The following is a 13,300-nucleotide window of genomic DNA, read 5'->3' as shown; positions in this document are numbered from 1 at the left end:
CTTTACCCACAGTTAACTTTCTGACACCAAACTGGTTGACAACAAACCTGTAGCGGTCTGGGGTAGCCAGCTTCCAGACAGTTATGGCAACCTGCTTCTGGATAGGCAAGGGTGCCCTCGTGTGTCTCTTTACGCTGGTGAGTCAGAGCAAGCTGCTCACAACGCTCCAAAATGTTGCTTTCTTCATGAAAAACTTCTGGACCCACTGCTTGACATCCCAGGTCTGCATGACTACATGATCCCACCAATCTCTGCTTGTGGGCATGCGCCGGATTATGTAGGGGGCATCAGTGACTCTGCTGATTGTACTGAGCAGCGTCTGCCGTGCCTGGATACTTCTCTGCCACCACCTCCTACTTGCTCCACCATGAAACCTGTCAGGTACTTTTGGTAGATCAGAAAAAGCTGCTAAAACGTCCACCAGTGCCTCAGACAAGCTCTGCCTGTTTCTTGACACAGGAGTGAAAACGCAAGCAAGAAGTTTTTCAAAAGGCACATCCACCCTGCCCCTGGTAGCTGGGGGCCTACATATCAAAATATGTCTCTGGCTGGCTATGTTGGCAGGCTGTTCAAACTTACTTTTAATGTGCAGCATGGGCAATAAAATTTTCTGACAGTGCATCACAGTCAAAGGGCTAGAGCAGCCATGTTTTGGGAGGGTACTAGGGATTCTGGGCAAATGATTTGGAATCTAGTTGGTTTGACTTGGATCAGCATGCTGCAGTGTGGACATCAGAACCACAGTTTTGAGCCTGGGTTACAAAATTCTTAACATACAATTAGAATCAGTGTAGATGCTCAAGCCCAGGGTTCTCTAACAAGGGTCAGCTGACTCGAGTCCCACTAACCCTGGGCTTACATTGCAGCATAGACATACCCTTTGTGAAAGACTTTCAAAGATGCATCACCTATAATGTACTCAAAGTATATGTACCATATGCTGTGTTTTCAAGGATAGAGATAACTTTTGAGAATATTTAATTTGAGCTTTTACTCCTAGACAACTATGATGCCATTTACTTTTTAATTTGCCAAAATATCATGGTTGGTTTTTGGGTTTCTTTTTGGTTTTTTTCCAGATTGCAGATTCTTTGAGTGAGCTGGAGGCCTTAATGGAAAGAATGAAGAGGCTACAAGAAGAAAAGGAGGAAGAGGAGGCCTCACAGGAAGAAATGGCAACTCGCTTTGAAAAGGAGAAGAAAGAGAGTCTTCTAGTAGTTACTGGAGGTACTTCACCCTCTCTGCTCCCCTTCTTTCTCTGCTCCATTATAACTAAAATTCTACAGTGCAATCCAATTAGTGGACTTTAGCAGTTATACTGATCTGGATTTTCACAGGGTAGTAAGGCTGGCTCATGTGTCACTGCCTGTCTGATTCAGATTTCTTGTTCTCAAATATATTAATCCTCATTGTTACTAGAAATTAGTCTTCTTTTGTCAGTAAGAAACTTGCACACAACTTCAGGAGAAACTGCTTTTTCATAGTGCTGCCTATCTTTAAATCCCAGTTCATTCCTTAATAGGATTTTTGAATAGCAGACTTCTGCCACATTTTCAAATAGTGTTTCTGGAAAGTCCCTTGCTAATAGTCTTAGAAGGAAAAAATTTCTGTTCAAGAAATAAGTATAAGACAGAGTGTGGCAGCACAGACTTCCCTACGTTACTCCATCATTGAGCTTCAACCTTCTCCTGAAGGGACAATCTCAGGGAGAGGGGGGAAGGGGATGGATTGAAATTATCTATTTTTGAGGTGTTGTTTTGTTATCCTATAGCCCTTTCCTGTATTGTGATGAAGGTTTCATAAAACATTTTTAATTTATTTCTAAGTTATCCTTCAAAATTCAGAATTGGGGAGTCTGCTTTGCTATGTTTCTCTTTTAAACTCCTGAGAATAATAGTTTCATCCATAGACAAGGAATAGCTGAAGTCTGTTTCACATTACTCATGGGAGAATTCTGCGCCTAAAAATTCTGCACCAAAAAATTAAAAATTCTGCACACAATTTTAAAATTCCACATATTTTATTTGTCAAAATAACACAATATAATCACATCAGTTTCAATTTTTTTGGTAATTTTATTTCAAAATACCTGTCAGTAAGTATGGCTGTAACAATATGGACAACAAAAAGGATTCAGGAAACGTTTTTTGACAAATAGATTCCTTACTAGGCATATTTAATACAGAGCTCTTTAAGTAATAATTCATTTAAACTACAGAACAGAACCATATTTTTTGGACCTCTCAGAAGCAATGCAGAGGCTTGGGGGAGTCAGGGGTAATGGAGGAGCTGAAGGAGAAGGAAGTAATTGCTGGGAAGGAGACTGGGTATGAACTTGAAGGGTTGTTGTGTATGGGTGGGAAAAATATGGAACAGGTTTTTTGAGGGGGCAGGGAAGGATTGTTAAGGAGTGTACCTGTACAGACCCTAGCTGACCCCTAGTCTCTCCCATTCAATCAGGCACATCTGCTTCTGTGTCTCTGTGCCCCATGTGTCCTTGCACCCCTTGTTCACGTGTCCCTCCACCCCCACTCAGACACCTGTCAAGGTTCCTTCCCCACTCTGAACTCTGCATGATGTGGGGACCTGCATGAAAACCTCCTAAGCTTATTTTTACCAGCTTAGGTTAAAACTTCCCCAAGGTACAAACTATTTTCCTTTTTCCCTTGGACTTTATTGCTGCCACCACCAAGCGTCTAACAGATAAATAGATAGATAGATAACTGGGAAGAGCCCGCTTGGAAACGTCTTCCCCCCCCAAATCCTCCCTAAACCCTACACCCCCTTTCCTGGTGAAGACTTGATAAAAATCCTCACCAATTTGCATAGGTGAACACAGACCCAAACCCTTGGATCTTAAGAACAATGAAAAAGCAATCAGGTTCTTAGAAGAAGAATTTTAATAGAAGAAAAAGTAAAAGAATCACCTCTGTAAAATCAGGATGGTAAATACCTTACAGGGTAATTAGATTCAAAACACAGACAATCCCTCTAGGCAAAACCTTAAGTTACAAAATGACACAAAAACAGGAATATCCATTCCATTCAGCACAGCTTATTTTCTCAGCCATTTAAACAAACAGAATCTAACGCATATCCAGCTAGATTACTTACTAAGTTCTAAGACTCCATTCCTTTCTGTTCCCGGCAAATGCATCTCTCTCTCTCTCTCTCTCTCACACTCACACACCCTTTGTTTCTCTTCTCTCCCCCCCCCCCCCCCCCCAGCTTTGAAAGTATCTTGTCTCCTCATTGGTCATTTTGGTCAGGTGCCAGCGAAATTATCCTAGCTTTTTAACCCTTTACAGGTGAAAGATTTTTCCTCTGGCCAGGAGGGATTTTAAAGGTGTTTACCCTTCCCTTTATATTTATGACAACACCCCATCCCCATATGTCCGTGCACCCCCTGTTCCCATGTGTCTCCATGCCCCCACTCAGCCATCCCCTTTCCCCCTGTAGCCCTGCACCTCTTCCACTATGCCCATGTGGCCCTGCACCTCCCTCCACTCTGTGGCCCTGCGCCTCCATTCCCATTCAGCCCCTGCCCCAGTCTGTCCTCTCCCACTAGCCCTTATGAGCCCCTGTCTGAAATCCTCCCAGCAGCCGCATGCTGGCTGTCTCTCTCTATCCTCTGTCTCTTGACCTGGCCCAACAGGCACTGTGGAAAAAGGCAGGCTCTTTCTCTTCCCTAGCTGGTTGGGGCTTGCCTGGAGCAGCTGCTGTGTTCTAGCACCACAGTACCCTCTAGTGGGCAAAAGATGGAATTGCATCAATTTTTCAGCAGAAGCTAATTTCTGCGAAAAAATTAAAAATATTCATGGCACATGGAATATGCGTGTGCACAGTGGTACAGAATTCCCCCAGGAGTATAACATGTGTGACATTATCCAGCATACAATCTGGACTGTTGAACAGCTGTGTCCCCTCAATTCTCCAACCTGGGGTGCCTTTTACACTGCTTCACTGTGAGAGCAACCAGTCCTGGACTGCTAACAACACAACCTCCAGCATGTAGATTACTCCCAGCTGTATTGTGAATGCTGTAGCCAGCCACTCCTGAATTATATTGCAGAGCAACACCAGCAAATTCCCAGTCGTAGACTTGTCCCCAGAAATGTGCTGCTTGTATTGCCCAGCCCTCTCTTGCACAATACAAGCTAGGACCCCTCTCCCCAGTCCAATGCGTCTTTCCTTGTACTTCAGGTGTTCTGAATGCCGTGGGCAGAGAGAAAGGGAGGAGTCACTTGGTGTCTGTTTCCCACTCTCATACGTTTTCCTCCTGTTTGAGAATGATCTCCAGCTGAGGTTCAAGAGACAGAAAGTCTGTGGGTAGGAACCACCAGCTGTTCCTTTTCCAAGGTGTAAATTTCTTGCTCGCACCCTCTTTTCCTGCCAGAGAATGGCTGCTTTAACCAGGTGATAGTCCATTTGATTTTGTTCACACCTGGCTGAGGCATCAGTTTGCCTTTTGTCTCTAAGGAACTGGTTTGTGCCTGCTTTTCTGAACTTTGGAACATGCCTCAGTAATGTCATACAGTAGAATTTTATAACTTTATTACAATGTTGCCATATAATTTACTTGGACAATTATCAGCAAATTGAGTTTTCAAATGATACCTGTGATGGGTTGGATCACGGAAACCCCCTGTGAACTGCCACCTGATGTTCTGAGACTACCTCTGAACCCGTTTTCCCTGCCAGCTTGTGACTTCAGTACCCTGTCTTGTTGAGCCAGACACACTAGCCTGCTGCAAACACAGACCCAGGTCTGAACCACGTCCCCCAGAAGCTGCAGGTTTAACTGAAAACCACTTAAGAAGTGCTCCCAATGGGATCCAAACCCCCAAATAAATCCGTTTTACTCTGTATAAAGTTTATACACGGTAAACTCATAAATTTTTGTCCTCTATAACACTGATGGAGAGAGATGCACAGCTGCTTGCTCCTCCGGGTATTAATTACATGCTCTGGGTTAATTTAATAAGCAAAAAGTGATTTTATTAAGTATAAAAAGTAGGATTTAAGTAGTTCGAAGTAATAACAGACAGAACAAAGTACATTTACCAAGCAAAATAAAACAAAAACACGCAAGTCTAAACTAAATGCAGGTAAATCTTACCCTCAGAGATGTTCCAATAAGCTTCATTTACAGACTAGACTCTTTCCTAGTCTGGGTCCAGCAATCACTCACATCCCCGTATGTTAGGGGGCTTATTCCTTCACCCACTTCTTTCCCTGGTCCTTCTCGGATGAACAGAGAGCAACAATACCCGAAGTCCAAAGGTGCAAACAATTCGATGTTTATTGCGGTGAACTTCCAGCAAGCATGATTCCAGTTTCCTTTCTTAGTGTCCCCCTTCCCAGCTCTGACACCACAGAGCCTTACACCTGTGTCCTTGTTCCCATTTCCCCCCTTAGCCAAACATGATTCCCATTTCCCCTCCCCACACCCACCCACTCACTTCCTGATTGAGTGCAGACTATATAGTAAAACTTGAGTTCTGCTTAGCTATACCTTAACCATCATTTTCCTGAAATTTAACTAACCAATCCTAACATATTGTAACATGATTATGTAACCAATTATATGCCACCATCTTAATTAGTTTACACCCAGCAAAATTAATTATACAGCAGACAGAAACAATCACAGAACCAGACAGAGATTATACAGACAAACAATAGCAAAGTGGGAACTATAATGAGAAAACAATACAGAAGTGAGGATTTTACATCCCAGCTATTGATAAGTGAGTTCTTGCCAGACAGGATGCTTTCAAACTAAGTTTCCTTTTACGTCTTCTAGGCACTTCCCTTTCTCTGGAGGTGACAGGCATTATCAAGACAGGAGTTTATTCCTAACAGCCCAGTAGCACCTTCTTTCAATATGACTAGTTTGGAATGTGAAGATGTGACCAGTCACTTCCCACCTTATGGCTGCCTCTGTTTCTTAGCCAAAGGCCTTAGCCTAAGAACAGGGCCTCAGACTGTCACAGTAAGAGAAGGACCTTACACTGGCAGACAGTGATTTTGATTCTTTCTTTTATACCTCTAACTAGCCAAGTGATAAGAATACACCTAAATTCTTAAAGTACAGGCCTTTGCAGACAGGCCTGAGTGTCTATATCCTAACACCGTAGTTTCTGTAAAAGGGGTGAACATAACGGTACAGACTGTCACAGTGTGGTACGGTAGATGCTCACTATAACATCCTTCACAATTACAAACCTTGGGCTAAAGCAAACCTGGTCTCTGGATCCCTCCACCACAGCCCCAGCAGGGCTCTTCCACTATAACAAACCGCTGTCTATAACGAACAAATGGCTTGGATCCCTAGAGGTTCATTATGGCAAGGGTGTACTGTATTGGTATTTCTTGGGAACTGTAGTAAGAGAAGACGGCTAGAGATACTATGCTTCTTAGGTTAGCTTTTTCTTTTTTCAAAGGGTACTTCATAGGTACTGATCTGTGAGACTCCCATAGTTTTCTAAAACACTCTAATGCTAGAGTTTAAATCTTATAGTTGCAGGAAGCAGCAAATGGGAAAATACAAGCTGTAAACCAATGAGAATTAAATCTAACTTGAAATAATCTTCAGGGGTGATTACCTAGGGCAGGTGCCATGCAAGTTTCTTCCTACACAGTTATGTCTTGATTAATTAATGAGCCAGAGAGAAGATAAAGCATCCCTGTGATTCTTAAATGAACTTTTTTTTTGTTTTGTTTTTGTTTTGTGAACAGTGGACATCTGGCAATTTTTCTGTCAGTTCATGTGGAAGTGAGCCAAGATTTAATATCAGGGTCAAATGCAGTCAGCTATGTGGTAATCAACTCCTGTAAAGGTAGTTACACAATCAAGCCACCTGTTTGTTCGGTGGAGATAAATTGATTCCTGCTAGAGAACCTGTCCTCATTTAGTAACACATTGTTGGAGCTCTTCAGAGATGCATAGTTACTGTAACTCTTGGCATAAGTTCAGCCTGGATCTTGATGAACTGTAGAGTTCACTGCTTTCATATAATTTTGACTTGGTATCTACAAGCCTGGTCTTGTATGATTTAGTTCTTCTTCGAATGATGGTCCCTGTATGTATTCCAAACACGGGTGTGCATGTACGCCATGTGCTGGAGCTGGAAGGTTTTGCAGCAATGTTCATTGGCCCTCACGGGCAATTGTACGTAGCCTCGTGGTGCAGGCAAAGTTATGAGGCTGTGCGGGATGATGCCCCTTTCAGTTCCCTCTTACTGCCGCGTGGTCGGAATCCTTGTTCCTCTGTGCTCATCACTTGTCTGTGAGAACACTTGTCCATGTACATATTTAGTGTTTCTTTTTTCTTTACTATATTTGGTTAGTGTTAGTTAGTTTAGTTAGGTTTCAGAGGAACAGCCGTGTTAGTCTGTATTCGCAAAAAGAAAAAGGAGTACTTGTGGCACCTTAGAGACTAACCAATTTATTTGAGCATGAGCTTTCGTGAGCTACAGCTCACTTCATCAGATGTATACCGTGGAAACTGCAGCAGACTTTATATACACACAGAGAATATGAAACAATACCTCCTCCCACCCCACTGTCCTGCTGGTAATAGCTTATCTAAAGTGATCAACAGGTGGGCCATTTCCAGCACAAATCCAGGTTTTCTCACCCTCCACCCCCCCACACACAAATTCACTCTCCTGCTGGTGCTAGCCCATCCAAAGTGACAACTCTTTACATAATCAAGTCGGGCTATTTCCTGCATAGATCCAGGTTTTCTCACATCCCCCCCACCCCCATACACACACAAACTCACTCTCCTGCTGGTAATAGCTCATCTAAACTGACCACTCTCCAAGTTTAAATCCAAGTTAAACCAGAACATCTGGGGGGGGGGGGTAGGAAAAAACAAGAGGAAACAGGCTACCTTGCATAATGACTTAGCCACTCCCAGTCTCTATTTAAGCCTAAATTAATAGTATCCAATTTGCAAATGAATTCCAATTCAGCAGTTTCTCGCTGGAGTCTGGATTTGAAGTTTTTTTGTTTTAAGATAGCGACCTTCATGTCTGTGATTGCGTGACCAGAGAGATTGAAGTGTTCTCTGACTGGTTTATGAATGTTATAATTCTTGACATCTGATTTGTGTCCATTTATTCTTTTACGTAGACACTGTCCAGTTTGACCAATGTACATGACAGAGGGGCATTGCTGGCACATGATGGCATATATCACATTGGTGGATGTGCAGGTGAACGAGCCTCTGATAGTGTGGCTGATGTTATTAGGCCCTGTGATGGTGTCCCCTGAATAGATATGTGGGCACAATTGGCAACGGGCTTTGTTGCAAGGATAAGTTCCTGGGTTAGTGGTTCTGTGTGGTATGTGGTTGTTGGTGAGTATTTGTTCATGTTTTTCTTACTATATACAAACTAGCAAAGTGTTAAGAGAGCACATGCCATATAACAAAACACTTGTGAGCTGTGGTAAGCAGTCATACAGACTTAATGAGGGGCAAGGGGCAATTAACTAAACTAAAAAGAAAAAGGAGTACTTGTGGCACCTTAGAGACTAACCAATTTATTTGAGCATGAGCTTTCGTGAGCTACAGCTCACTTCATCAGATGTATACCGTGGAAACTGCAGCAGACTTTATATACACACAGAGAATATGAAACATAAAGTCTGCTGCAGTTTCCACGGTATACATCTGATGAAGTGAGCTGTAGCTCACGAAAGCTCATGCTCAAATAAATTGGTTAGTCTCTAAGGTGCCACAAGTACTCCTTTTTCTTTTTAGTTTAGTTAATTGCCCCTTGCCCCTCATTAAGTCTGTATGACTGCTTACCACAGCTCACAAGTGTTTTGTTATATGGCATGTGCTCTCTTAACACTTTGCTAGTTTGTATATGGTAAGAAAAACATGAACAAATACTCACCAACAACCACATACCACACAACAGAACCACTAAGCCAGGAACCTATCCTTGCAACAAAGCCCGTTGCCAACTGTGCCCACATATCTATTCAGGGGACACCATCACAGGGCCTAATAACATCAGCCACACTATCAGAGGCTCGTTCACCTGCACATCCACCAATGTGATATATGCCATCATGTGCCAGCAATGCCCCTCTGCCATGTACATTGGCCAAACTGGACAATCTCTACGTAAAAGAATAAATGGACACAAATCAGATGTCAAGAATTATAACATTCATAAACCAGTCGGAGAACACTTCAATCTCTCTGGTCACGTAGTCACAGACATGAAGGTCGCTATCTTACAACAAAAAAACTTCAAATCCAGACTCTAGCGAGAAACTGCTGAATTTGAATTCATTTGCAAATTGGATACTATTAATTTAGGCTTAAATAGAGACTGGGAGTGGCTAAGTCATTATGCAAGGTAGCCTATTTCCCCTTGTTTTTTTCTACCCCCCCCCCACCCCCCCCAACGTTCTGGTTAAACTTGGATTTATGCTGGAAATGACCCACCTTGATTATCATGCACATTGTAGGGAGAGTGGTCGCTTTGGATGAGCTATTACCAGCAGGAGAGTGAGTTTGTGTGTGTGGTTTTTGGAGGGGGGTGGGGGGGTGAGAACCTGGATTTGTGCTGGAAATGGCCCACGTTGATTATCATACGCATTTTAAAGAGAGTGGTCACTTTGGATGGGCTATTACCAGCAGGAGAGTGAGTTTGTGTGTGGGGGGGTGGAGGGTGAGAAAACCTGGATTTGTGCTGGAAATGGCCCAACTTGATGATCACTTGAGATAAGCTATTACCAGCAGGAGAGTGGGGTGGGAGGAGGTATTGTTTCATGGTCTCTGTGTACATAATGTCTTCTGCCGTTTCCACAGTATGCATCCGATGAAGTGAGCTGTAGCTCACGAAAGCTCATGCTCAAATAAATTGGTTAGTCTCTAAGGTGCCACAACTACTCCTTTTCTTTTTATGAACTACAGTTGTGTGTTGTAACTTAAGGTTTTTTGTTATAAACAGTACTGTAAGACACTCCTTTCAGTCTTATATAGCCTGCTGTAAATTCAAAACTGAACTTGCCTTTTCTCCCAAGCCCTGTGCTATCTCCGTTCCCCGTTAATTGAGTGACACCTTAATTCTTCCTAACACTCTAGGCAGCATTAGGGTCATCTTCGATATCTACCCCCTCAACCAAGCTATGATTAAGGTCCTAACCTTTCTTTCTTCGTCTCCAAAATTGAACATTTCCTCCCTATTCTAACAAATAAATTACTGATCCACTCCCAGGTCATCTCAAACCTTTACTATTGCAATCTTCCTCTCTTCCTCTTCTCTGGATTTCTTGTTACTAACCTCACTCCCTCATGCCACCCTGCAATCTGTTTAAAAACATCTTGCCCATTGCTTCAATGAAGGGTTTTAGAAAATCTCTGAAAAAGGGAGAAGTGTAAAAATAAATTTAAATATTTACTTGCAAAATTAAGAATAAAAAATTGAAACACTGGTGCGAAGTAAATCAAGCAAATTACTATGAATTATATTGACAAATGTACACAAGCGTAATATCATAAACTGAACGGAAATTGGTTGAAATTCTCCTAATACTCTTCCTACACCAACATGTTATCCTCTTCTTTGTACACAGAATTAGTTGCAAACTTTAAATATTGTGTTCAGCGCGCCTTGTAGTCTTTGTTGAGGGAGAGGATCAGAAGGCTACAACGGCCTCCATACTTATCTGTCTTAAACACAGCATTTTGCTGTCCTTCTCAGCATTTGATGATGAAATGGTTTCCACGTCGGATGTCTCCCGCTATATCGAAGATCCTGGTTTTGGGTACAAAGACTTTGCCAGGCGGGGAGAAGAACATCTGCCAACATTCCGAGCTCAGGTACTTAAATGCACTTATTTTTTAAAATAAATTAACCCCAACATTTTAAGGGCAGGTCTGCATGACCACTTGCTGTGCAGAAAGCTGGGGCACAAATCTATAGGACACCAGCATACCTTGCTCTAACTCTCTGTATGGACTGTGCTGCTGCACGCTAAAAGTTCCCTGGTGCCCTTTGGTGTACTGTAGATTTATGCCCCAGCTTGCTTTGCAGCAAGTGTTCATGCAGACATGCCCTAAGTCTCTCTTTACTGGAAAAATAAGATGTAGTAGTAGAAGGACATCCATGTTAAATGTCCAGGTCCAAGTAGAGGATCAAGAGCTGGTCTACACTGAAAAGTTAGATTGCCATTGCTAAATCCCTCGGGGGGAGTGAAAAAGCCACACTCTTGAGACACATAGTTAAACCAGCCTAACCCCTGGTGTAGACAGTGCTAGATCAATGGAAGAATTCTTTCAACCTAGCTACCACCTTGCAGGGGGGTGGATCACCTACAGCAATGGGAGAACCCATCCAGTCGCTGTAGTGTGTGTTACTACTGAAGTGCAGTGCTGCAGCTGTGCCACTGTCGTGTGTTAAGTGTAGACATAGCCCAGGTAGATAACTGCTCATTATGGTATATTTTTATATTTGTAGCATTTTGTTCAGTCAACTGTTAAATATCTCAAATGAAGCGGCTTCCATCGCTTCAGTTGGGTGACTAGCCCACCCTCTATTAATTGTAAACCTCAGGCCAGGGGTATTAGGTCTTCTGTTGTGTTAGCAGAACAAGTGTATGTAACGGACATCTTTTTGTTATGTCCATGCAGTGCCTAGCACTGTGGGGCCCTAATCCACGAATAGGACTCCTATGCACTATTGCAATACAAATTTAAAAAAAAAAAAATAGGGACAGCTCTAGGTGTTTAGAACAGATCACTGACTAAAGTCAGTTTGATCTCCTGGGAATCTAATATTAATAAACTGCAAGTTATGGGAAAATCTTGAACCATGTCAGAGCCAAACAAACCAAAATAGGTGTAGACAAACCAAAATAGGTGTAAAAAAATTCCTTGGTAAAGCAAAGGAGTCACGATTCCTGTCAGCAGACATACTTAGGGCTAGTCTACACTTGAAAGTTAATTTGGATTAAAGTAGGGTGTGAATTTAAAGCACAGTAGCTATTCTTGAATAAGTCCCTGTGTTGACAAGCCCTTAGATTTACAACAGTCTATGCTGATCAGGATGAATTCATGCTGCAATAAACCATGTTTTGGAAGGTGACGCAAACACCACCTTGGGTGTGTATTGTGGACAAGGATAAGGCAAAGTTTGTGTCTGAGATCAAAGATACTGCTGACCTTTCTATGAACTTGAGAAGGCTGACAATTGTCATTGACTTGAGACAACGTTAGACATGTACAGCACTGGTTCAGAAGAGCTTTATGGAAGGTTGCACTGAAACTGAAATGTCTCTGCGTTCAGGCAAGGATTTTCAGTTACTGACTTCCAACTTCAAAAGTTTCACCTTCTCCAGAATAGCTAACTTGTTTAACTGTTTCCTAGCTGAGTGGTGGTAGAATGTGAGACCTTTTACCCAAATCATATCTTCTATTGTAACAATTGTATTACAGAAGCATCCAGAGGCCCCCAGTGATGGAGCAAGACCTCATTGTGCTAGCCACTTTATGAACATAGGATAAGCTAATCCCTGCCCAAAGAGGTTATGTTTGAAGTCGTAGCCTGTGAAGGTGTTGCTGCGCAGGCACAGCTGGCAGCGTTTCTCAAACTGCTAACTCTTTTCCTCCGTCCTTGGTGCAAGAGTGAAGTCATGTCTCTAAGGAACAGCACATCCCCGTGCTTCCACTCTGGCTCATAGCTTTCCAAAGCAGCAGTCTCTGAATAATATCAGTGTGAATATTTTCCAGTCTGAACCAAATCTGCAGGACCTAAGGACTAAAGCAGAACTGACCGGGGAAAACTTATTGATTAAAATACCCCCTTTGGAGGTGGGGACGGATGGACGCGCAGGGGAATTAATAAAGCAGAATGAGAGACAAAACAGAGAACAAGATCTTCAACTGGGGAAGAAACCAGAGGGAGGATCAGGTGGGAAGGCACTATTTGCATATTTATGCATTGCTGGTGTATTTCTTTGTGCTCTTACAGGACTATACCTGGGAAAATCATGGCTTCTCCCTTGTGAACAGGCTCTATTCTGATATTGGGCATCTCCTGGATGAGAAGTTTCGGATGGTCTACAATCTAACCTACAACACTATGGCTACACACGAAGATGTTGACACAACCATGTTGAGAAGAGCTTTATTTAACTATGTTCACTGTATGTTTGGAATCAGGTATGTAACAAATTGACCTGTCTAATAAGTGTATTTGGAAGCATGTAAGCAAAATATATTTACTTGGGGACAGGAATACATTAGATTTTGATCACACTAAAGCAGTGT

General features: G+C 42.5%; 1 protein-coding gene across 2 annotated transcripts in view; it reads left to right on the top strand.

Annotated features, from left to right (window-relative positions):
* SESN3 (sestrin 3) overlaps window positions 1-13,300 on the top strand; it is an 88,999-nt gene that overhangs the window by 58,388 nt on the left and 17,311 nt on the right. For both annotated transcript variants that reach the window (XM_048843457.2, XM_048843467.2), the window contains 3 exons: window positions 1,080-1,227; window positions 10,734-10,852; window positions 13,002-13,192. In XM_048843457.2, the coding sequence (XP_048699414.1) occupies window positions 1,080-1,227; window positions 10,734-10,852; window positions 13,002-13,192 (458 nt within the window). The remainder of the gene's footprint in view (window positions 1-1,079; window positions 1,228-10,733; window positions 10,853-13,001; window positions 13,193-13,300) is intronic.

The sequence above is a fragment of the Caretta caretta genome, chromosome 1, assembly GCF_965140235.1.
Source record: "Caretta caretta isolate rCarCar2 chromosome 1, rCarCar1.hap1, whole genome shotgun sequence".
Classification (NCBI taxonomy): Eukaryota; Metazoa; Chordata; order Testudines; family Cheloniidae; genus Caretta; species Caretta caretta.
The sequence above is the reverse complement of the archived record's forward strand: the minus strand, read 5'-3'. Positions and strand labels throughout refer to the sequence as shown.